General features: G+C 37.5%; 1 protein-coding gene across 2 annotated transcripts in view; it reads left to right on the forward strand.

The window, feature by feature from the left end:
- PARD3B (par-3 family cell polarity regulator beta) overlaps positions 1-22,214 on the forward strand; it is a 1,075,922-nt gene that overhangs the window by 487,569 nt on the left and 566,139 nt on the right. For both annotated transcript variants that reach the window (XM_066346722.1, XM_066346721.1), the window contains exon 4: positions 5,755-5,864. In XM_066346722.1, the coding sequence (XP_066202819.1) occupies positions 5,755-5,864 (110 nt within the window). The remainder of the gene's footprint in view (positions 1-5,754; positions 5,865-22,214) is intronic.

Raw genomic sequence — 22,214 nt, forward strand, 5'->3', positions numbered from 1 at the left:
TCTGTGAGAACACAGACGCCCGATTTCCTTACTGTTCTGCATGTGATGCTGTTGACGGACCTCTACCGATCCTTCCGCGTTTCTTTTCCTTTGTGTACCCCCGGCCTGTCTCTACTCACTCTCCCTGGATGCCAGTGTGATTTGCAGTATGAGTGTCATACTCATCTGTATGAACAGCCAGTTGTACAGCTAGTGTCTGATTTCTCGTGTGTATCAAGATATATCAAAAGCAAATTGCTCTAACCCTCAGTGCGCTAAAGCCAAGATTTGTGGTTTCTTCTGAAACAAATCGTAACCCTTACTGAAACTTTCCTATTGCTCACTCTTTCCCAAGAGCCAAGTAGAGGATGGTTTTAAGTTTCTGCTTTCTGCCCTTACCCGTTTGCTTTGTATGTACAGTTCTTGCTCATTTCCCCCATGTTTTCTTCTGGTTTATTTATTGCATCTCTGCCTGTAACTGCTGGGTCCCTGCTCCTTCCCTTCCTATGGCTTTTCCAGCCTCTCTCTGCTTGAGGTCTCTTACTTCTGATGCCTGTCAGCACGTTACCTGCGACCCTCCTGGAATTCTCCAGGTATCAGTCCTCCGAATAGCACCAATATCGCTATCAAGCTGGCCTTCCTGATTAGGCTCAGGGTAATGATTAGCTATCTTTACATAAATCCCAACTCTTCTCACCATACAACTTAGAACCTGTGCCTTTGTGATGTTTGATAGGAGGTTCATGTATAAGATCGTTGTTTGTTTTCTCTGCACCCTGAAGCACCATACTGATGATCCTTTTGGACCCTGGTTTTGTTCTATGTAACTGAGACATCTTTCACACTGCCAATACAGAATTTTATGTATAACATGTCATCTGTCAGTTAAGCCAACTCCATCCCAAACACATCCTCTAAATGTGGAAATAATCTGTGGAGGTGTGTGGAGTGCAATTTTACAGCAAAGAGACAGAAACTTATATGTATGTACATAACTTAAATTTGCATTGGCCTTTATATCTTACTTGATTTATTGATGTGCCAGTTTGAGCCTTTTAACTAGTTGCTGCCTCTTTCAAAATTATTTTCCTTAAAGTGTAGTAGGTGACCTTCCTATGGGCTTCCTTTGTTTCATTTACAGGGGACATTGGGCAAGTAGCAGTACCCCCTTTTAATTCTAATTTTACTGTCACCGAAACGGTGATTGCTTGAGAATTGGAATATGTGGCATTATTCATAGACACCGGGGAGCTGAGTCCAATGCGAGTTGGCTCAAGGCCTGGGGAACTTGATGAATCTATCCATCAGCTTAAAGGGAAGAGCAGTGAGTGTGAGTAAATTTTTCCTGAGTGTAACATACATTCTGAATATGCATGGGCAGTGCTCCAGAAAGAATTGAACTTTCCTGACGTGGCAGGACCCTGCTTTGCAAGGACAGAGTCACCTAGCGACTGCACACCTAATCAGGGACTCTTGTCCTTGGAGGGACACGGCTTCTCTTTGGTTTCCATGAACTTTCTGCATATCCCGATAAATAAAATGTGACTGGATCCCGTCTGCAGTGTGTGTGTTCATTAGTGTGGGTTCTTTAATCCACATATGAACCTCCCAGAACACTGCACTGGTACCTGCCATTCTGTGTACTAAAATGTCCTCTGTCCCCACATCTCCATCTTGAAAAGACAGCATAGAGTAAGCACCATGGCTGTGATCTTAATATCACTCCTTGTGGAGTTCTTGATACATCCTGAGGCCACAGGTATTTAACTGTGGGAAAATATAATGCAGTTGTTTGTATAAGACTTTATGCTTTAAAATGCAATACATTTCCTATTTTATTTGGGCTTTACAGACACTGGATTTTAAACAATGATTCTAAGATATACTGCGATTCTATTGAGCTGAACTGAGGGCTTTTTGCCTCTAAAATCTAAGAGTAGTCTTTTCTCAATTAGCTGAAACATACCAATGGACAGACTGTTTGTTCCTCCATGTTTGAACTACCTTCCCACACCATTATTTTTTTTTTTTCTTAAAAGCTTTGATTTCTATGATAAGACTATATCAGGTTAAGCAAAAAATTATGTTTTACTATTTTCATCTACATATTATTCCATGAAAATTACCTTGACTTTTAGGAATTCAGCTTTTTGAGCAGATAACACTGTTCACAACAATAGCAAGTGCGGTTCCTTCCTTTTAACTGGGGGAAGGGGGATATCTGCATGAAAATTGCATACTCCGCAGTGTCCCGCATGTCTTGTTTCATTTCAGCCTGTCATCAGTGCTGTGGTTTGTGGTTATCCCCAGGTTGTAAATGGTGAGGCTGTGTCACTGAGCAGTGCAGTGTCATGGAGCCAGGAAAGGTGAAGCTCAGTCTATTTGACCCCAACCCCGTGGTCCTCTCCACTATACTAACACGTGATAGTTCTTAGTGTTCATTTTCTAATCTTACTGTTAGGTTATATGCTTCTTCAGTGCAGAGGTTATGTTTTATTTGTTTTCCCTCTTCTTCCCGTCCCCCCCCCCCAGGAGGTCCCATAAAAACAGATTAGTTGTTTCCTTCTCGTTTTAGTTAAACCTGCTTGTGAGATGTGCCTTTTATTCTGCTACATATATCCAAGGCTTTGCTCTAATCATCCTCAGCACTTCTAAATACTTGTCTTCTCTTACATGCTAGGACATACCTTTCTCTGCCTTTAAGTTTGTCTTTAAATCAAGAACTCGGTCTGTTTCAGACAGCCACCTTCAAATGAGGCTTTGAAATTTAAAATATAAATTGCCAAAGGAAGGGATGTTTAGAACTCTGAGTGGCTGTTCTATTTAAAGATGCTCATTATTAATTCTAATATGAAATGATTTGTACTTGTTATATGACACATATAAGACAGCCAAGAAGAAATGAGAATGCTACTCCACAGGAGACACTAGAGTGTGGAATACAGGAAAAGAAGAGAAGCTCAGAACTTAATGATTGCTAATGAGTTGTGAGTATGTTTAGGAGATATCTAACCATCTTACAGTTTGCTTTTTGTTTATGTTGGGAATTGGTACACTGATACAAAACTGAACTGTTTTCTAGGAGGCGCGCTTTTACACCATGGCGTATTGATTGGATATAGAGACTCAAATACATGTTATAAAATTATGTCTTAAATAACAACATGTTGTTATTAAAACAACAGATATTGATAATAAGTGAGGTGGTAGAGCCATGTCCTTAAAGTTGAAGGAAAACTATCCACCAAGGCTTCTTTAAGAAAAGGATATTTATCACACATGAAAAGTAAGAGATTTTTTCACGTACACATACACACACTCTCATGCACACATATTCTATATATATTCATACATATGTATATGACTCAGCTGAAAAAACAATGTAACCAAAATTGTCATTCACTCAAATTTCTGTGTCTGTACCTCTAAAACAATATTTTTCTTTTACCTTTGCATATTATAGTGGTTTTACTTGCTTTTTATTTTTTTATTTTATTTTATTATTATTATTATTTATTTATTTATTTATTTATTTTTTTGGTAATTTTCTGAAGCTGGAAATGGGGAGAGACAGTCAGACAGACTCCCGCATGCGTCCGACCGGGATCCACCCGGCACGCCCACCAGGGGCGATACTCTGCCCCTCCGGGGCATCGCTCTGCCGCAACCAGAGCCACTCTAGCGCCTGGGGCAGAGGCCAAGGAGCCATCCCCAGAGCCCGGGCCATCTTTGCTCCAATGGAGCCTTGGCTGCGGGAGGGGAAGAGAGAGAGAGGAAGGGGGGGGGTGGAGAAGCAAATGGGCGCCTCTCCTATGTGCCCTGGCTGGGAATCGAACCCGGGTCCCCTGCACGCCAGGCCGACGCTCTACCGCTGAGCTAACCGGCCAGGGCCAATTTTTTTATTATTATTATTATTATTTTAACGAGAGGAGGGGAGATAGACTCCCGCATGTACCCTGCCTGAGAACCACCCGGCAATCCTGTCTGGGGCCAATGCTTGAACCAGTCAAGCCACTGGCTACAGGAGAGGAGGGAAGCAAAGGGTGGGGGAGGAGAAAAAAATGGTCACTTCTCATGTGTGCGCCTTGACTGGGGATCGAACCCAGGGTTTCCGCACGCCGGGCAGATGCTCTATCCAGTGAGCCAGCTGGCCAGGACCTGCTTTTTATTTGTTTGTTATAATTTGTTCTTCTCCAGTTTCATGTGCAGTGTACAGATCTGTTTGAAACGCTTGAAAAAAAACCCCAGAGTTTTATGGAATTTGCCTGTTTCTTTTATTAATTTTAAAGATAATGGATTACTTCTGAGGATATCACATTTAGACTGACTTGTTCGCTTCATGAGAAGCAGTTGGTCTTCAGCTTACCCAGAGGAGGGAAAAATGCAGAATCAGGGCTGGGACTCTGTTGTCTTCAGACTTGATGGTACTTTGTTTTACTTCTGCTCTTCTCGTTTTTAAATGTTTCATTGAGAACACTTGGCAACCATACAACTATTGCTATGTCACTTGCTTGAGAAAAATTTTAAATGGAGCTGGAGAAGGTGGGAAATAATGTAGTGAAATGTGTATTAATAAGTAATAAATAGTTGAAGTGAACTTAAAATTGATAATACCTTTTGACATACTGTTTCACACTAAATAGCATGATAATTTTTTATTATAAAATAAGCTATTTTGATAGAAAAACAACTTCTAATCTAAACAAGGATGAAGGACTTGGCAATTCTTTGTTTCATACACAGAATAACAATGTTGGAACTCATAGAAAAATCAGATTTGTAAATAACTTCCAATAGATTTACTTTTTAATAACTGTACCATATAAAATGAGGTATGAAAAATGTTATCTTAAACTACAATAGCTTGAGAGAGTTGGGGAATTAGTTTCAAAATATTGATTAATGGGGAATTGCATTTCTACTGTTTACCACTTCTTTTTCCCAAAAGCGCACAAATAAAAAGTTAATTTTTATAGAAGAGCAATTTTAAACCACAAATGGATTTTTTTTGAGAGTTTCCTCTTTAGTGACCAATTTTATATGAAACAAATTATTTTAGGCCTAATTGCAAGCAGAATAGTTAGGCCACTAGCTCTGCTAATAGTATGACCTCTTTTTTCAGAATTTAATAACTGAATCAAATATTTAATGTGGAAGCTTTCATTAAATAAAAAAGAAACCTGGATATATTATTAGAAGAAGTAACTTATTTTTCTTATCAGCTTTATCTACTTTAGTAGAAAAGGAAGAGAATGAGACTGTTCACTTTGTGTACTTAAATAGACATTAATGCTATAACTGCAACAAATAATTTATTTCTGTATATATCATCATTCAAAAGATTTGGGGAGCCCTAAATAGGAGTCATAGCTATGCTTCCAGCTCTACTGAATAGCAAATTGCACTGACCATGTGAACCTCTTCACTTGTCTGCCTGATAATCATTCTTTTTAATACTCAAGTAGATTTTCTAGCTCGGGCTTAGATTGCGCATTGTCATTGTCAGCATTGCCCAGCAGATTTTGCTCAAGTACAGTGACTTGTTTAGAAATGCAAGTGGGGAAAGATGAGAGTTGAAAGATTTTGTTTCCATGTGTCATTCTATGAATAGATGACAAAAGATCATTAAATAGATTAATTTACAAGCATCCTTGAGAAACAGAATGTTTTTACATAAAAGGACGTTGTAAACCTTTTTAATTAAATTGCATTGTACCATGCACTCTCTTCTCCCCAGGGTTCTCTTGACCTCTCACCTCTGGTTTTGTCCTACAGGCACTCCACTGCTGGTAAGGAGAAGCAGTGACCCAGCGCCAGGCCCACCTGCTGATGCCCAGCCAAGCGCTTCACACCCCAGTGGCCAGAGTCTGAAACCTGTTATCCCAGTAGGTATCCTGCCCTTTGCATTTCTAATGAAAGATCAAAGTGCCTTACCCATAGATAGATTTGCAGTCTCCAGTAAATTGACAATTACGCCTTTTGATAAGATATATAATATTAGTTATAATAATAGCCAGTGTGAGCTATTACTAAGTGTATAGTTATAATATTGCTTTTGTTTATATAGCAGATTATGTGCCTAGCAGTGTTTGAAGTGCTTTACATTAAGTCATCAAAACTTGGATATCAAAGGAATAACACGTTTTTGTCTCTGTGTTACTGATGATAAAATGGAGGCAGAGGAAGTTTTAGTAATCAGTCTAAAATCACAACTAGCAAGTGACAGAGCCAAGAATTTAACCCAGGTGGTTCGGCTCCAAAGTGTGTTCTCTTACCCAGCACACTATACTGTTGAATTCCACCATCCTCCTGCTTCATAATGCCCAAGGATGTGATTGATGTATTTTCAGTGTGTCAGTGAAATACTTTTGAAGTCATAACATGGTGAACGGTGATATAGTTTGAAGATAACCAATATTATGGATATGTGGTGCCAGGATTGGGTTTCTAGAACTCAACATTGAAATGAAAGAAAAATGAAGTTGTATGCCAAAAGTGCTTATAACCAGATATAGTTTCTGCTCTACTTATAAACCCATAGCTTAAATGGAGATTCGTTTCCTGAAGAGATAATGTGCTCCTTCCACATGAGACTGGGATCTTTCTGCTAAACCCTGAGTTGCTTTAGAGTTCTGGTTGTGGTTCAGCCTTTGAAATGGCCTGCGAATTAGACTCAGTAATGTAACCATGTTAAAATGTCTCCAGAAGCAAGACTCTTCCCATTTTACGTCTTACTGTCTGTAATACTTTAAGAAAAAGGCAATATTTTAAAAGCATATAGGGATGATAAGTGGGATAAATAAATTCTCCCAATTTTGTATAAAATATTCTTATCAAGAACCTGTGACAGTGTGTTTGAGGTAGGAGTCACTATATCAAATCATTAGTTAGTTACTAATAGATTAGTGGCAATATTTTGGCTTTTTTTTTTTCTGTGAAGAAGGAAACAGGTATCCTGAAAGTATTTTCGATGTAATATTTCTTACTCTTCATCCTTTTAAAGAACTATATTTAATGGAAAATTACTTTAATAAAAATTAGGTGTATGCATTCTGCTGTAATGATTAGTATAAACAGAACCAGTATGTGGTATGATTTGTGTTTGTGAGTGTTTGTATGTGTGTGTTTAACACACACTAATTGAGACCGTGTTAAGCCTAAATATATTGGATTGGAAGAAAAAAGAACTATGTAATTGAGAGAATAATTACATTTAAAAAACTACAATTTACTGCTTATTTTGCAATGTCAGTGTACCCTAAAATGAAGGCGCATCTCATGTGTCACCATCATTTACATGCAGAACACCCACCAATTAGTTCCATGTTTCCATCGCTTGTGCTCTGTGTTTAGACCAATTGAAAACACATCAGTATAGCTTTCCCTAGAGGAAATGAGAGTGACCATCTTTCTGATAGATTCTGTGTTTTTACCAAAATATATATGATGTCAGTGTGTCCTAAATGAGGACATTTGCGGTGAGAGATGTATTGTTACTAACAAAGATGCAAATCCTGACTCAGGAAGAAATGCTGACACCCCAAGTACTCTTCCCTAATAATATGTACGTTATCAACCATGGACTGAGGCCACATGTATCAACAGTGAAAGGAAAACACATGTTTTCTCCATTTCTCACAGTGCTCTTTGTGAATGATGAAGGGTAGACCTGAGACCCAGAGAATGGCGTCTGGTCCTTGCTTTCCCGCAGAATAGTGGCACATTCTAGGCCTTTCTTGCTTCAGTTATAAAATAATCTCTATGCAGACTTGAAGCATTAACAGTCCAATGTACTTTGCCTTTTTTTTTATCCCTTTATCACTAGTGCCAAGCACATGCAGGAGGCTCAGTGTGTACGTGTTGGATATAGAAATGCAAGACACACTAATCTGGGGCAAGCCCTAGAAGTTCTCAGCAACTACCCAGCTTTTCTAATTTGACCACTTTCTGCTCCCAAAAGAATGTACCAGGTAAAGGTTTATCTGCTCAAAGCTCTGGTTCACCCCAGACAAGAAACAAATAGATAGTTTAATTGCCCTATTGTATAAGGTAGGCAGAGTTAGTAAGTGAAGACATGTAGGTGTAACTGTTTTCCCTAGGAGAAAAATACATTAGTGTGCATGTGTGTATTGTAAATCTACGCATTTATTCCTGCATAGTCAGACTTACGGACTGTTTAGAACTGCCTTGTCCAATATCATAGCCACCAGCTACATGTTGCTATTGAGCCCCTAAAAATGTATTTTTAGTGTAATATGCATATTGGATTTCCAAGATTAAAATATAAAAAGTAAGATAAAATGTCTTAATAATAATTTTCATATTGACTACATATTAAAACAATGCTATGTTTGGTGCACTGGGGTGAATAAAACATGTAATTAAAATTATCTTCACCTGTTTTTATTTTTAAAAAATCATTTCTACTAGAAAATTACGTATTACATATGTGCATCACATTCCACTTTTCTTTTATCGGCCGGAACAGCTCTGGACTGAAGTCAGATTGGATATAGCATTAATGAAATGGTTTGAGACCCTTGGGACAAGTTCTTTGAGTTACCCAGCATCTCTGGGGTAACAGCATGATGAGGTTTGCCTGGGGCAGTCCTAACCCATGCCTGTTGTTCTGGCATGATTATTAATAGTGTCCCCACTAATTCTCTGGGGTGTTCCTGTGCGGATGATAAATTATGTGGCACCCTGCATTGTAGCCCGACAGTCACTTTTACTGTTTGCTCAGTGACAAGAGGAGTGGTCCTTCAAGGAAGCCACGGGAACATGACCACAGCTCTCCCGCCAGAGCACGGGGCAGATGGGCTTCTTTGTAGCAAGGCCCCGAGCCCAAGGGGTACAGAGTTGGAGACTGAAGATTCTTTTCCAGCTCTCAGATTCCATAATTCTACTTGATGCTTCTTCCACACCCTCGGTGACACCATACCTGATTCCTCTGACTCGATAAGCGATGATGAATATGGGGAGTGTGTGATAATGTACCCGTGTAGCAACTAATATGAAAAATAATTACTTAAAAAGCTCTCTTCAATTGCATTTCATTTCACTATCCAGAGGAGGAAAAAAAAAAAACAATCAAAATTTCCATCTCTTAAACAGAGTGTTCACATGTAAGTAATTCACAGATGGCAGAGCCCCAAGTGGGTTATGTTCAATCATTCCCAAGAAATGAAACTTCCTTATAACCCAGAGCAAAAGAAGCTGTAAGGATGAATATTTGACACATTTGATTATGTTGAAATATTGCCTTTAAAACCACAGTTGATGACTGTAATTTTTAGTTGCACTTCATTAGACTAACTATAGAGGGAAGAGTTTGCTTTGCTGCCTAGAGATATGTGTTTTTGAAAAGTTGGAAAAGTTGCACTTGTTTTCTAGCTGGTTAAGTTATTACAAATTGCTTATTTAAGATGTACACCCTCAGACAAGTTGGAGTTTTAAAAAGGATTTAAATTAGAAAAATCAGATTCTCTGCAAGCCTCAAAATCTTTGAATAATGAAAAGCCACCAAACCTCGTTGTTACTTAGATACCACCAGATAAACAGCAGGGAAATTTGTTTCCTTTCTTCCTCTTTTCATAAACCTATCCAGTTAATCAGAATAGCATAATTATTAACATGCCACTAGTAATGGCTGTTTTTCTTTCAAGGCAATAGAAAATCTAATTCTACCGACTGCTTTTGAATTAAAGAAAGCGAATCCTGGGGGCAAGATATTATAGTGAGAATCAGCTTACGGAAAGTTTTACCTTCCTTGGCCGGATTGTAACCTGGTGTTCTTGGCTTAAGGGCATGCCATAAAACCAGGTTCTTGAAATTGATGTTCCTGAATTTGCTGCTGGAAGAGAACTCTAAAACAGATGTGATTTTTCTTCTTAATATCCGGTTAACTATGGTTGTTTTTGCGTTTTAATGACTGTTTATAGTTTCACATTTAACCCCTAAAGCAAAAAGATCCTGCAGGGTGAGTAAATTAAAAAGTGGATTCCTGAACACTATAAGGCTGTGGTTGTTCTCAGATAGTAAAGGACTTTATTCAAAAAACCGTTACTTGTCTTGCATCAGCAAAATAAATTAAGAAAATGCTGGTCTGTCTTTTAAAAGTCCTTATCTGTAACATTTTATAAAAAAAATAACCTGGCAACTGTGAGGCTGTTAAAGTGCTAGTTTGTGAATAGGCTTCACAGGGTCTGTCAGCTCTCTGAAGTTTTGTGCCATGGCGTGGACTGTGTGTGTGTTTCATGAAGGAGGCTCGACCACTGTTGTCAAATTTTAAAAGGAAAAACAAAAGATCAAGAACTACTTGTTTTGGGGTTTTAGATGCAATAATGTGGGGAAGACACCACTTCTCAAAGTATGGTGAATGATAATGATTAAGAACTAAAGTGGAAATTGCCACATTCTCCAAATATGTATTAAATAATTAAGGTTGTTTTTATCATATTATCACCTTTTCTATCCAACACATAGTATGTAAATTCAAAATGTTGCGATGCATAGATGTTTTCAAATGGCTTCATTGAGAGGCCAAAAATAACTCTTGAGTCAGTAGCAGCATCCTTCTCAGCAGCAGGAAGATTGGGGATAAGGGGCACAGACTGGTGAATGGAGGGCACAGTGGGGGACCTGATTCCAGTGGTCCTGCTTGCTCACTGGGGATGAGAAGTAAAATACAATGTTGGTTCTTTGGAAGTTTTGGTATCTTATCCCCTATGAGAGTGGAAGATAATGGGAGAAAATATTTCCAGTGATTAGAAGCATTATCTTTGTGTCTTGCATAGAATTGATTTAAGAAACTTTCCTTGTGTGTCACATTCATTGAAATTATAGCTGATGTTGTTCCTGTTTAAGCATTTTCAAATCTGTGAAAGAAATCATCAAGATATTATATTACAGAGAAACTAAAATAGCTAGGCTTTTAGGGTAAAAACCATCGAATTGCCGCTGAGATATCAGAGGTCTTTCGGTTGTAAGTTGCTGACTGTCAAAACCCAACATAGAAACCTAACGGAAATTCTGAATATCCACCTCATCTATTTCTCCACATTAGATGTACAACTACGTAGCTGTGGAAACACTGGAACAAAATAATTGTAGAGAGCAATGTAAATTGGAAGGAAGTCTCCATCCATTCTCTTACATTGAGGAGAAACGGATACTGAAGAGAAAAGGGGAAGGAGAAATAGCATGTAATATATAATTGCATTATTCAGAGATACTGAAGCCTACAGAGGTTTTTCTTTTTTTCTCTCTCTCTCCTGACACAGTGATTTAATAATAGTCCTGGTGTTTGTAACTCCAGCTGTTCGCGCTGTGTGCTGATAAGACCAGGGCTTGGAGACACATTGCAGCAATGGTTTTCATATGGCTTTGTTTTTAAGAGATAAAGCTGCCATCCAGTATTTCATGGGGCCAAATGTTTACTTAGTTTGGCAAGTTTAGGCAGCTTAATTTCTGAAGCATTTATATTTTAGGACTCAAGTTTAGGTGGGGAAAATCCAGGAGCCCTATTTATTCTACAGCGGAGATTTCCACCAACTCTTGTAGAAGTCCGTGAATCAAATTTGTATTGTCTGAATGTCTGTGCCATAGCTGATCAAAGAACCTGAGAAATGTGGCCCCTGTTTAGGTGTGTGCTCCCCCATCCTTTTTCTTGGGTCTAGTCTGGAACTGAAACTCTAAAGGTTCACTATGCAGAGGTCAGTTTCAGAAATTAAAAAAAAAGGTCACCATGACATGTTGTCTTTTGCTGTTTAGATGGATCAGCGCATAATTAAAATTGAATGGGTTTTGCTTTCATGTCAATGTTAATTGATTAATCCGTTAGCTGTTCAGGGCTTCTGCTCTGTGCCATCTGGAAAGCATAAGACATGGTCCCTGTCCTCAGGATACTTACAACCGAGTTATGAAGACCAGATCTAAAGCAGTTAAACAACTCGAGCAATCTGAAAGCGAGTTTCAAATGATTAAATCATACATTTTTTAAACAATCAAAATTAGTGTCCTTTGCCTTTCGTCTCTACTCTGCTCAGCCTCCGGAGCCCCTCAAGGGAACTGCATGTGTCGTATCCCTATTAGTTCTCATCTCCCTCACATGTAGCTGCCTGTTTATGTGTCTGCTACAAGACCAAGCTCCTCAGAGATATGAGCCAGTGTATGAGTTTTGTATTCAAGCCCCTAGCCACAGTGCCTGGTATGTAAATGTATGATCAGATGATCACAACTTTTACTTCTGAGATGGGCAAAATGAATTCAATTCAACAACTTTTAACTCATTTTGTGTGTGTATGTATATTTTGTGTTTATATGAATTAGAATGTAAAAATTGTGAAAGTAATCTGTATAACATTTTCTCCTTAAGTAGCTTTTGTAGTTCAGAATTTTCTGCTTTAGGACAATGTTACCTGTGTTGTCAAAAGGAGAAGAATGTTTAAACACAAACTCTCCTCTTAGCATTAAAATGCTGGTTGGTGACTGAGGCTAGCAGTTTCAGTTGTGTGATCCCTTTCACCTTAGAGTTCTAGAAATGACCATCATAGAAATTGGTACTGAGAAAAAATAAACATTATAAGAAGAGATAAACCTTGATAATTCTAGCAATTAGCAATTATAAAAGCTGATGTTGTGCCATTCAATAGAGGATTGGATAAAGAAGATGTGGTACATATATATACAATGGAATACTACTCAGCCATAATGATGACATAGGATCATTTACAACAACATGGACGGACCTTGATAACATTATACTGAGTGAAATAAGTAAATCAGAGAAAGCTGAGAACTGTATGATTCCATATATAGTTGGTGCACAAAGTTGAGACTCATGGACAAAGACCAGGGTGCAGTGGTTACTAGGGGGAAAGGAGGGTGGGGAGTGAGGGGGATGGAGGAAAAGGGAGGAGCTTAAAGAGAAACAAAATATAGGGTGACAGAAGATGATTTGACTTTGAGTGATGGGTATAAAACATAATCGACTGTCCAAAGGATGTGGAGATGTTTCCTCTAAATCTATGTACTCTGATTGACCAATGTCATCCTGTTAAATTTAATTGTCTAAATAAAAAAAAATGTTTAAAAAGCTAATTTTGTTAGTGCTCATGATATATGAACAAAGAATAGAAATTATTGTGCATCCAATAGAGTCAATTATTGGAATTCTACTTCTTTGTCAACAAAACTGTGAGTATTCAGAAAATTACTGAGTAGACTGGAAATTTCTGGACAGGATATATCTCTTCTACCCATAAAAATAAAGAGTTTCCCCTTCCAAGTTTTTCTCCTATTCCCTTTTCTTTAAAAAGTTCATCTGCTTTCAAGTGATGTAAAAGAAAAGAACGATCCTGATATGTGAATTAATTCAAAAGTATGGGAACATTTACAAGATGTTTCTCAGCAAAGCACTAATAAATACCTCACATTAGTGGCATAGGAAAATGTAGTTTGACAGCATTGTTTGAAATTTGGTAAAGATGATGTTTGAAGTAGTTTTATTCTAAAGGTCAAGTTCCTGGGTCCTGATTGCATCCATAACTCTGTGACCCTCTGAAAATGATTTAAATTGTGGATGATTTCCTAAGAAATCTTACGTAACTAAAAGGAAATAATAAATAGAAACTCCATATGAGCTCCTGTTGTTCTTAGAATCTCAAACTAGTGACTTCAGGGTTCCAGATGTGAATTACTAAGTTGGTTGGTATGGATTCAACTTTAAGAATCCTTTTAATGTCTCAATATTTATGTGTTCATGGAATGAGGTTATAGTTCTCTCCAAAACACTAAAATTTATTTTTATTTTTCAAGGTAATAGTATTAAGAAACGTATATATTTTGAAAAGCCAAATACACACACACAATCTTAAAAGTATACCTACATATACATATGCACACTTCGGAGAAGAGCATTACTTAAATCTGAAGATGAAAATCAAGTAGGTCATGTTACTTTAACATGAAAGCTCACAAATGTTGGCCCCGACCTCCATATATTCTGATCGTCTATATGTTCCTTCCTTCCATGTTGTAGACATTTATGAATATTGATGGTCTCAACAGAGAGGGTTAATGAGAGTTCATCTTGAGAAGAGGCAAGACAATCCCTATTGAGAAGGAAAAAAAAACTTTTTTTTTTTCCTTTGAGCATGATGTGATTCTTAGAAATCTCTTCTGCTGGGGATATTTTTTTCCCCTATAATACAAATTCTTCCGAAGAGCACATTTTATATTATATTTTGGTTTTTCCTTTCAAAACCTAGTTGCAGAAGGACAAGGCACAGCTATTTAAAGGACTTTTCTCTTTCTCTAAAGGAGTGGCTCTTTTCCTAATAGCTCTGCACTTGAAAATGGAATTCGGATTTAGATGAATCACATTGTAAAAGCAGCTACTGTGTGTGTTTTACGCTTGCGGAAACATACAGCATCCTGGTAAGCAGTGTGTGAGCTTGTCACACTACACGGCTTTTGATGTCTGATTAGATGATCATAGGGACATCTGGAGTGAGTTAGTTTTGAAGTTGCTGGTGTGAAGCACTGGAGAATCCAAAGCCTTCTGACAGACCTGAACCAGTAAAAACATAGCTACTTTTAGCAAATCTTTTTAACTTGCAACTGGCAGACAATTTTCAGACAGACATAGTCCTGATGTTATCCAGCCTACTCTCCCTACGGAACTGCCTACCTTTCGAACAAAGAATGGGTAAGTGGCATTTGTTGCAAAAATCATAAAGAACTACCCTCCTTCAAAAGGAAAAGGCAGATTCTTAAGCATCAGAAGTGAGACTTGATAGACTTCCTTAAAGAAATTGCATCGTTTCCTTTTTCTCTGCCTTTAATTTCAGTCACTGTGTCAAACATCCATCCTTTTTTAATTTTAATTTTTAAATTAATATTTTTGACACTTAGCTATGTTCTGTGACTATCCAAAGATAAACAAAGAGGCATAAAAAATAGATGTTTTACTAGCAGGAGATGATTCTGTATTGTTTCATGAATAAAATTATTACAACCTATAACTATCTGTCTTGAAACATTGGAACATTTTCCATCCATCCAGAGTATATTTTAAATTTCTTGGTACGGCTTTCTTCTCTTTTATTATTGCCGTTAATACACATAGTATAATATTTACCATCTTAATAATTTAAGTGCACATTTAAGTCATACTGAGCACATTTATGTTATTGTGCAACTATCACACCACCCATCTCCAGAACTCTTTTCACCTTGCAGAACTGAAAGTCTGTATCAGTAACTCCTCCAACCCCCTCTCTGAGCCATTCTACTTTCTGTCTATGATTTTGACTACTCTAGGGATCATACCTATCTTTCTTTTGATTACTGTCTTATTTTACTTAGCATAGTGCCCTCAGGTTCATCTATGTTATTGTATGTGCCAGAACTCTCTTTTTATGACTGAATAATACTCCATTGTATGTATATACCACATTTTGCTTCTGCACTCATCTGTTTGATAGACACTGTGTTGCTTTCATCGTTTAGGTATTGTGAATAATGCTGCTATGCACATAAGTGTCTTTTAATTATTTTGGGTATATACCCAGAAGTGGAATTGCTGGGTTATATGGCTAATATATTTGGAATTTTTTGAGGAACCACTGTACTGTTTTCTACAGTGGCTGTGCCATTTTCATTTCTCAACAACAGAGCACAATGGTTTCAATCTCTCCACATCCTCATCATCAGTAGTTATTTTCTGTTTTTTAGTTAGTAGCCATATATATGTTTATGAGGCAGCATCTTGTGATCTTGACTTGAATATTTCTAATGATTCGTGATGTTAAATACCATTTCATGTGCCTATTAGCCATTCTTATATCTTCCTTAAAGAAATGTTTATTTAAGTTTTTACCCATTTTTGATTTGAGTTGTTTGTTTTGTTGTTGTTGACTTTTAGATATTATATAATCTGGATATTAATCCCTTATCAGATAGATGATTTTCAAATATTTTCTTCCATTCCCCATGTTGCCTTTTTGCTATGTTAATAGTACCCATAGTGCCCTTGATGCGCAAACGTTTTTCATTTTCATAAAGACAAACTGGACTATGTTGTTGTTTGTGTTTTTGGTGTCATATTCAAGAAATTGCTGTCAACTTCAGTGTTGCAAAGGTTTTGCCCTGTTTTCTTCTGAGAATTTTATAGTATTAGCTCTATGTCTAGGTTTTTGATTCATGCTGAGTTAATATTTGCATATGACATTAGATAAGTGTCCAATTTTGTACTTTTGCTTGTAAATATCCAGTCTTTTCTGGAACCACTCGTTGAAAAAAACAGTCCTTTCCCCCTTGTCAAAAATCATCTGAGCACAAAGTTTGTCTTTAGGTTATTGTCATGACTCCACAACCCTACCCCTGCCTGTAGGTTAGCCTCACCTCTAGCACATCACACTAGACATCTCACACATGCACTTTCTCACACGTGCGAAGGATGCTTCTTCCTGTGTGTCTTTGCCCAGATGTTTATTCTGCCAGGCAAATAGCAGATGTCGTTTCCTCCTTTTTCCTAGTGACTGGCCCATTTTCTTTCAAATTCCAGTGCAATAATGTCTATGGTCTTTCTCTTTCCTAATCCCCTTCCCTATCCATTCTTTGTTATGAGCAGAATTAACTACTTTCTACCCTTGGCACACTGGCATGTCTTTATTATAATTCTTTATAACTCTTTATCATTTCCCACCTTTTTATATCTTCTTTACTAGACTCTGAGCTACCTGTGGGTGGATTGAATTTCCTTCCACATACCCACACCATAGCATTGTGCCTAAAGAACAGTAGGCACTTATAAATGGTTTATATAAGGAATGGATTATTTTCTGATTGCGTAATACCCTATTTAAACCACAAAGCAATTTAATTGCAGTTTTAATAGCATTCATCTGTGTGTTAGGTACGCCAACAAATGACCAGGTAATACTACCCAGCATGTCATGGAGGGAGGGACTTTCTCTGCTTAGTGTCCAGTTCATATCAGATGTAGACATTTTATTAATATATGCAAATATTTTTTTTTCTCTCATAAAATTTTGCAAGTTCTCCTGTATTGACTGTTTTATAGATGAAGAAGCTAAAATTTAAACAACTAATTTATTTGCCCCAGATCATATAGCTAGTAAGTAGAAGTGCTAGAATTTTATTTCAAATAAGTCTTAATCCAAAGGACAGCCTCTTTTCATTCTGCCCTCGATCAAATGTCAGCCTTGGAAGTAGCACCCTAGCATCTGCACCTCTGTCTCCTGAATGCTGCCATTGCTGAAATGCTTTGGGCAGGCTTCATTTGAAACTGCCTTCAAAGCCACTTTATGAGCTTCCTCCTAAAAAAATTTATTGCATTATTTTATAGCCACATTTTTTTTTACCAAAAATGGTATTGTTCTATATGATACTGTAATTTATATTGTAAAGTTGATTTCAAATGTTCTGATGACTGTTTATAAAAGTTAGATAGCCCTATGAAGCAGAAAGATTGACACCACAAAAAGAAATCTAATGCAGGCATTAAAAATACATATGGAAGAATAGATTCAGATGTGCTTAAAGCGACAGATTTTTATAGCCATTCTTTGTTTACTCAATTGTCTAGTGGTTAAGACAAGTAGGTTTTATCCCTGACTCATTTGCTGGCTCTTTGTCAAGTTAGGCAAGTATAATTTCGTTCTCTGTCTGGAAGAAGAAGATTGTCTTCTATCTTGCTCACAGTGGAATTGCAAGGTTAATGCCTTTTATCTTGAGTACAGCATTTAGCAGACTGAGGGTGCTTAATATATGTTAATAATAGGGATAATAATGAATGTTGATAATTAAAGGTCTTTTCTAATTACCAAATTTCTAATGTGCATTAATGTAATAAAAGGGAAATGACTTAAATTATTATGCATGCACACAAAAGCTAGAGCTAGCCACAGCTTTTATTCTTAGTTTCCTAACTAACACCATACATGTGAATCCAAAATTTAGAAATCCAGTTATGATGATAGTTTCCCTAGGGTCATGTACAGAGAACCGGTGCAGGTTCTAGAAACTAGTAGGACATTTGTTTGAGTTGAAAAACATGTTTATGTATGGGAAATACCAAGGGACTCGTGATTGGAGCATGACCACATAAAATTGTGCATTGGACATTGTAGTTATAGGTTATCCCAATAAATGCTCCCTGTGAGTTCTGTGAGAGAAAGGTACTTTTTCTAGAAGCTGGGCACCATCCCAGGAAGAGGGAACAGATCTGCTTGGAAGGTCTGTAAAGACTTTGGTGGAAAAAAGAAGACAGTATCATAAGTAATTTCCCATGAAATTCAGCTTGGAGATTCGTCTTCTGAACAGATGATTATGACTTCATAAGGCACTAGAGTGGTAGGAAGGGGGAGTGAACCATGAGAAGCAGCAGGCCAGAGTGGTGAAGAACATTGACTCTTCAGCCTGACTGCCTAGTTCAAATCTAGGTCAGCCAGCTGAAGGACTGGATGATGTTTGTCGAGTATATCCCTTCTCACTCTTCTAGTCTATAAATTGGTGATAGCAACAGTACTTACATCACAGGGTTGTATTTAGAAATACATGAGTGATTATTTATGAAAATTCTTACAATACATGGTAAGTACCATATATGTTTGTTAAAAAATATGTGTTTGATTTGTGCCATACATGAAAGAGGAAAGGGTGATAGGTAAAGTTAGGCTATAGAAGTAGTTCTGAGAATAATCTTTTTTAAAAAGCTGAATTTGATGAAGGTTAGCTTTAATTTAAGACAGACAGCACACAGCTAGAAAAAAAATATGATTCCAAAGTTGAACATTAAATGTATATTTAGCATCTTTTTCTTATAGGGACCCTAGCCAAGTTCTTTTCATTGCGAAACAAAACAAAATGAAAACTCTCTGAAGACCTCTATTTTTTTAATTGAATTTATTGGGGTACAGTTTTTGGTGTGAAACTCAATAAAATATCATCTGCACCCAGCATCGTGTGCCCACTGCCCCAAGCTAAGTCTCTTTCACCCCCATGTTCCTCCTGTGTACCCACCTCTGCCTACCCATGCCCCCTCCCTCTGGCTATCACCACACTGTTGTCTGTTGAAGACCAGTCCCCAAGGCAGTGTTGGAACTATATCAACAAATTCAGCCCTAGCTTTCCTCTCTTGATGTGAAATTGTTCTCTTCCTTGTAAACATTATGTTTAAACTGAAAACCTAGAAGGGAACAGGAAAGGAAGGGTTATTAAGGAACAGGGCAGTTTCAAGTGGCTCAACCGTGTCATCCATCTTCTACGATTTTCTGAAAGCCCCTGCCTTGTGGCTTTCCCTGGCTGGCTCTTCCTGCGCCGCTACCTTACACCGCCTTCCTCACCTGTCTGCAGGGCACATGCCTTCTCATTTGTTAAGACCAGGCTAAAGCACCACCTCCTTTTTTAAATCTATTTTGGAAACCCTATTCCTTGCCATAAGTTTGGTGCCCTTTTAGCTATAATTTTTAAAGAAATGTGTGATATGGCATTTGTTGAGATCATGATGAAAATATTATTGGCGGGAAACAGTATTTAATATAGGACCAAAATATCAGAGGTCAGACACAAGGCACCTAGAGAGCACAGTACTGGTGTCTCTTGTATCACATGCTGGTTCCCTGACTCGGGCAGGCTCCACTGTGCTCCAAGGTTGAGCCAACTCTTCCCTCCTCAGGTCCTGCTGACCCCCTCCCTTTCCCTCACTGAGAATGGCTCGTATTTTATGTCGTGCACACTTATTACTTGTATTTGTCTGTCTCCTTCTTTCCTCAAGAGTGGAAGTGACTGGGGGAAGAGAAGGAGCTTTTATCCTTGCAGCCCCGCACAGAGCGTATAGGTGGTACTAATTGATTCACTGGCTGACTGACTAACTGAATGAATAAAAGACACACATAGGGAAAGAAAGAAAAAAAGTGAACAGATTCTAACAGGTAAATTTCTTTCTACAGAAAAGATTTTTAAAGGCAATTTCTAAGTAGAGTAGTGTTTTTAAAAGTAATAAATGTTTTTGTGTTTTCTTCATTCACTGTTAAATGATGAACAAAAGGACTTGGACATTCTCTATCAGGAAATAAAGTAGAGCAGGCGTAGACCTCTGAGAGTGGTATGCCATTTCTGCATTCTAAAGATAGTTCAAACTCAGTCCTTCCAAGTCACTTTCCAGGTTCTTCCATTTTAAACATGACAGCCATGATGGGGGAGAGAATTTGTTTGGAAATGATTATCATCCTTCAAGATTAGCCTCTGATAAGTGCTTTATTAACAATTTGAGAATATTGTGATTTAATTCAGTTATCTGTATATATTTGGGAGAATAATTATAGAGCCTACAAAAATGGCCATTTAATGTCAGAATATGAGTTTTTCTGCATTTCTAAACCTCTTTTGACAAGTAGATAAATTATAAATGAGAGGTTTTGGTCTAGGACCAGATAGGCATTTAATAAAAATCCAAAAACTACTTTACCTAAAACAAAACAAAATAAATAGAATAAATACTCTTCCCAATGTTCCTTTATTTTTTTACATACCTTTAGTCCTTCTGCAGGTAAATTGTGAAAGACAGTCTTTGCTGCGTGACTGTACCCCACACTGTGAAAGCACAGTCTTTGCTGCGTGACTGTACCCCACACTGTGAAAGCACAGTCTTTGCTGCGTGACTGTACCCTACACTCTAGAAACCCTCTGGATGAGATATTTGTTTTGTTTTACTTCTAGCACACATAGTTATACTGATTGATTATATCATGTGACCTAAAACAGTTTACTTTAGAAACTTCCAAACTGATATTTGGTTTTAAAATTCTTGCTGTTTTTCAACTTGGTGGCCCAAAGATAACATTTACAATGAAATATTTTAAAGTCATGAATCTAGATATCAATTTCAGGATAAATTTTTTCTGACCTAATTTGGAGGAAAAAAAATTTATAGGTTTAGTTCATTGCATGGTTCCCAACTAATATATACCTGGAGACCATGATGGAAAATTAAGGCTTTGTCGAGCTCTCATAATATGTTCCCACTTTGGAGTTTACCCGTAATGTTGGGCTGACTCTGCAGAATGGTTCATAATATCTTCCTTCATTTAACAAACATTGTGCCAAGTACCATACTTTTTGCTAGCGATTTAAAGATGAATAAAACATGGGCCTCCCCTAGAGAACTCTCATTTATGTGTGTCTCTCCCTCATCCATTGAGGAGTACAGACATATAAATGGAAATTATGATATAATATGGCAGGTGCAATGATTTTTGTATATACAAGGAAAATATATAGAAAACTAACAGGAGTGTCTGAAAATAATTCTTGAAGGGAGGAAGTTGTGTGGAAATGCTGAATCTTAAAGGATGAATAGGAAACAATCAACCAGGCCAACTCATGGGAAATGCATTTTAACCAGAGAATTACAAAGACAAAGAGATAAGAGAAATGGTTTTCATGAACTTTTCCCAGAGAATTACAAGCACTTTGGTCTTGCTTAAGGTGTGTTGAGAGATGAGGGGTAAAGCTTAGAGGACCATGTAAGTCACACATGGGAGCTTGACATTTAGGTTATGCAAGAGCATTGAAGAGTTTAAAGTAGAGGGTTTACAGGTTCTGCTTTGCAAAAACCAAAGGGTAGAGATAATAAAATACTTAGGAATTCATTATAAAATGACTCAGGGCAGAGGTACAAAGACCTGAATTCTATCACTATCCTTTTATTGACATAAACTCAGTGATTAACTCAGTATAAAACATCCACAACCTCTTACTTTTTGCCAGCAATTCTAAGTGCTTCAAATACATTGTTCTATCTAATCTTCATAACAATCCTACGCTGTAGGTGTCATTTATATTTCCATTTTATTGATAAGGAGCACATAGAAATTAAACAAAGGTCAAATTGCTTAGTGATAAAGCTAATCAGTACCAGAAATATTTAGGAAATAAAATCCACAGATCTTGGATAAGACGGTAGAACATACACAAGATGTCAAGAGTAATTACCAGATTTCTTCTGGTGGAGTGAGCCAGATGCGTGGTCTGCCAATCAATATACAGAATTTAGAATCAGCTTGTAGGCAAAGGCACAAGTAGAGGTGTTTAGCAGTCAAAGAAATAGGAGTTCAGACCTTGAAGTTGTGAAGAAACCTGTTGAGAGCAGTCTCAGTAGAGGAAAGTAGGGTGTGAGCTGCTGTGCTGTTGGTTGAGAAACACAC

The sequence above is a fragment of the Saccopteryx leptura genome, chromosome 7, assembly GCF_036850995.1.
Source record: "Saccopteryx leptura isolate mSacLep1 chromosome 7, mSacLep1_pri_phased_curated, whole genome shotgun sequence".
Taxonomy (NCBI): domain Eukaryota; kingdom Metazoa; phylum Chordata; class Mammalia; order Chiroptera; family Emballonuridae; genus Saccopteryx; species Saccopteryx leptura.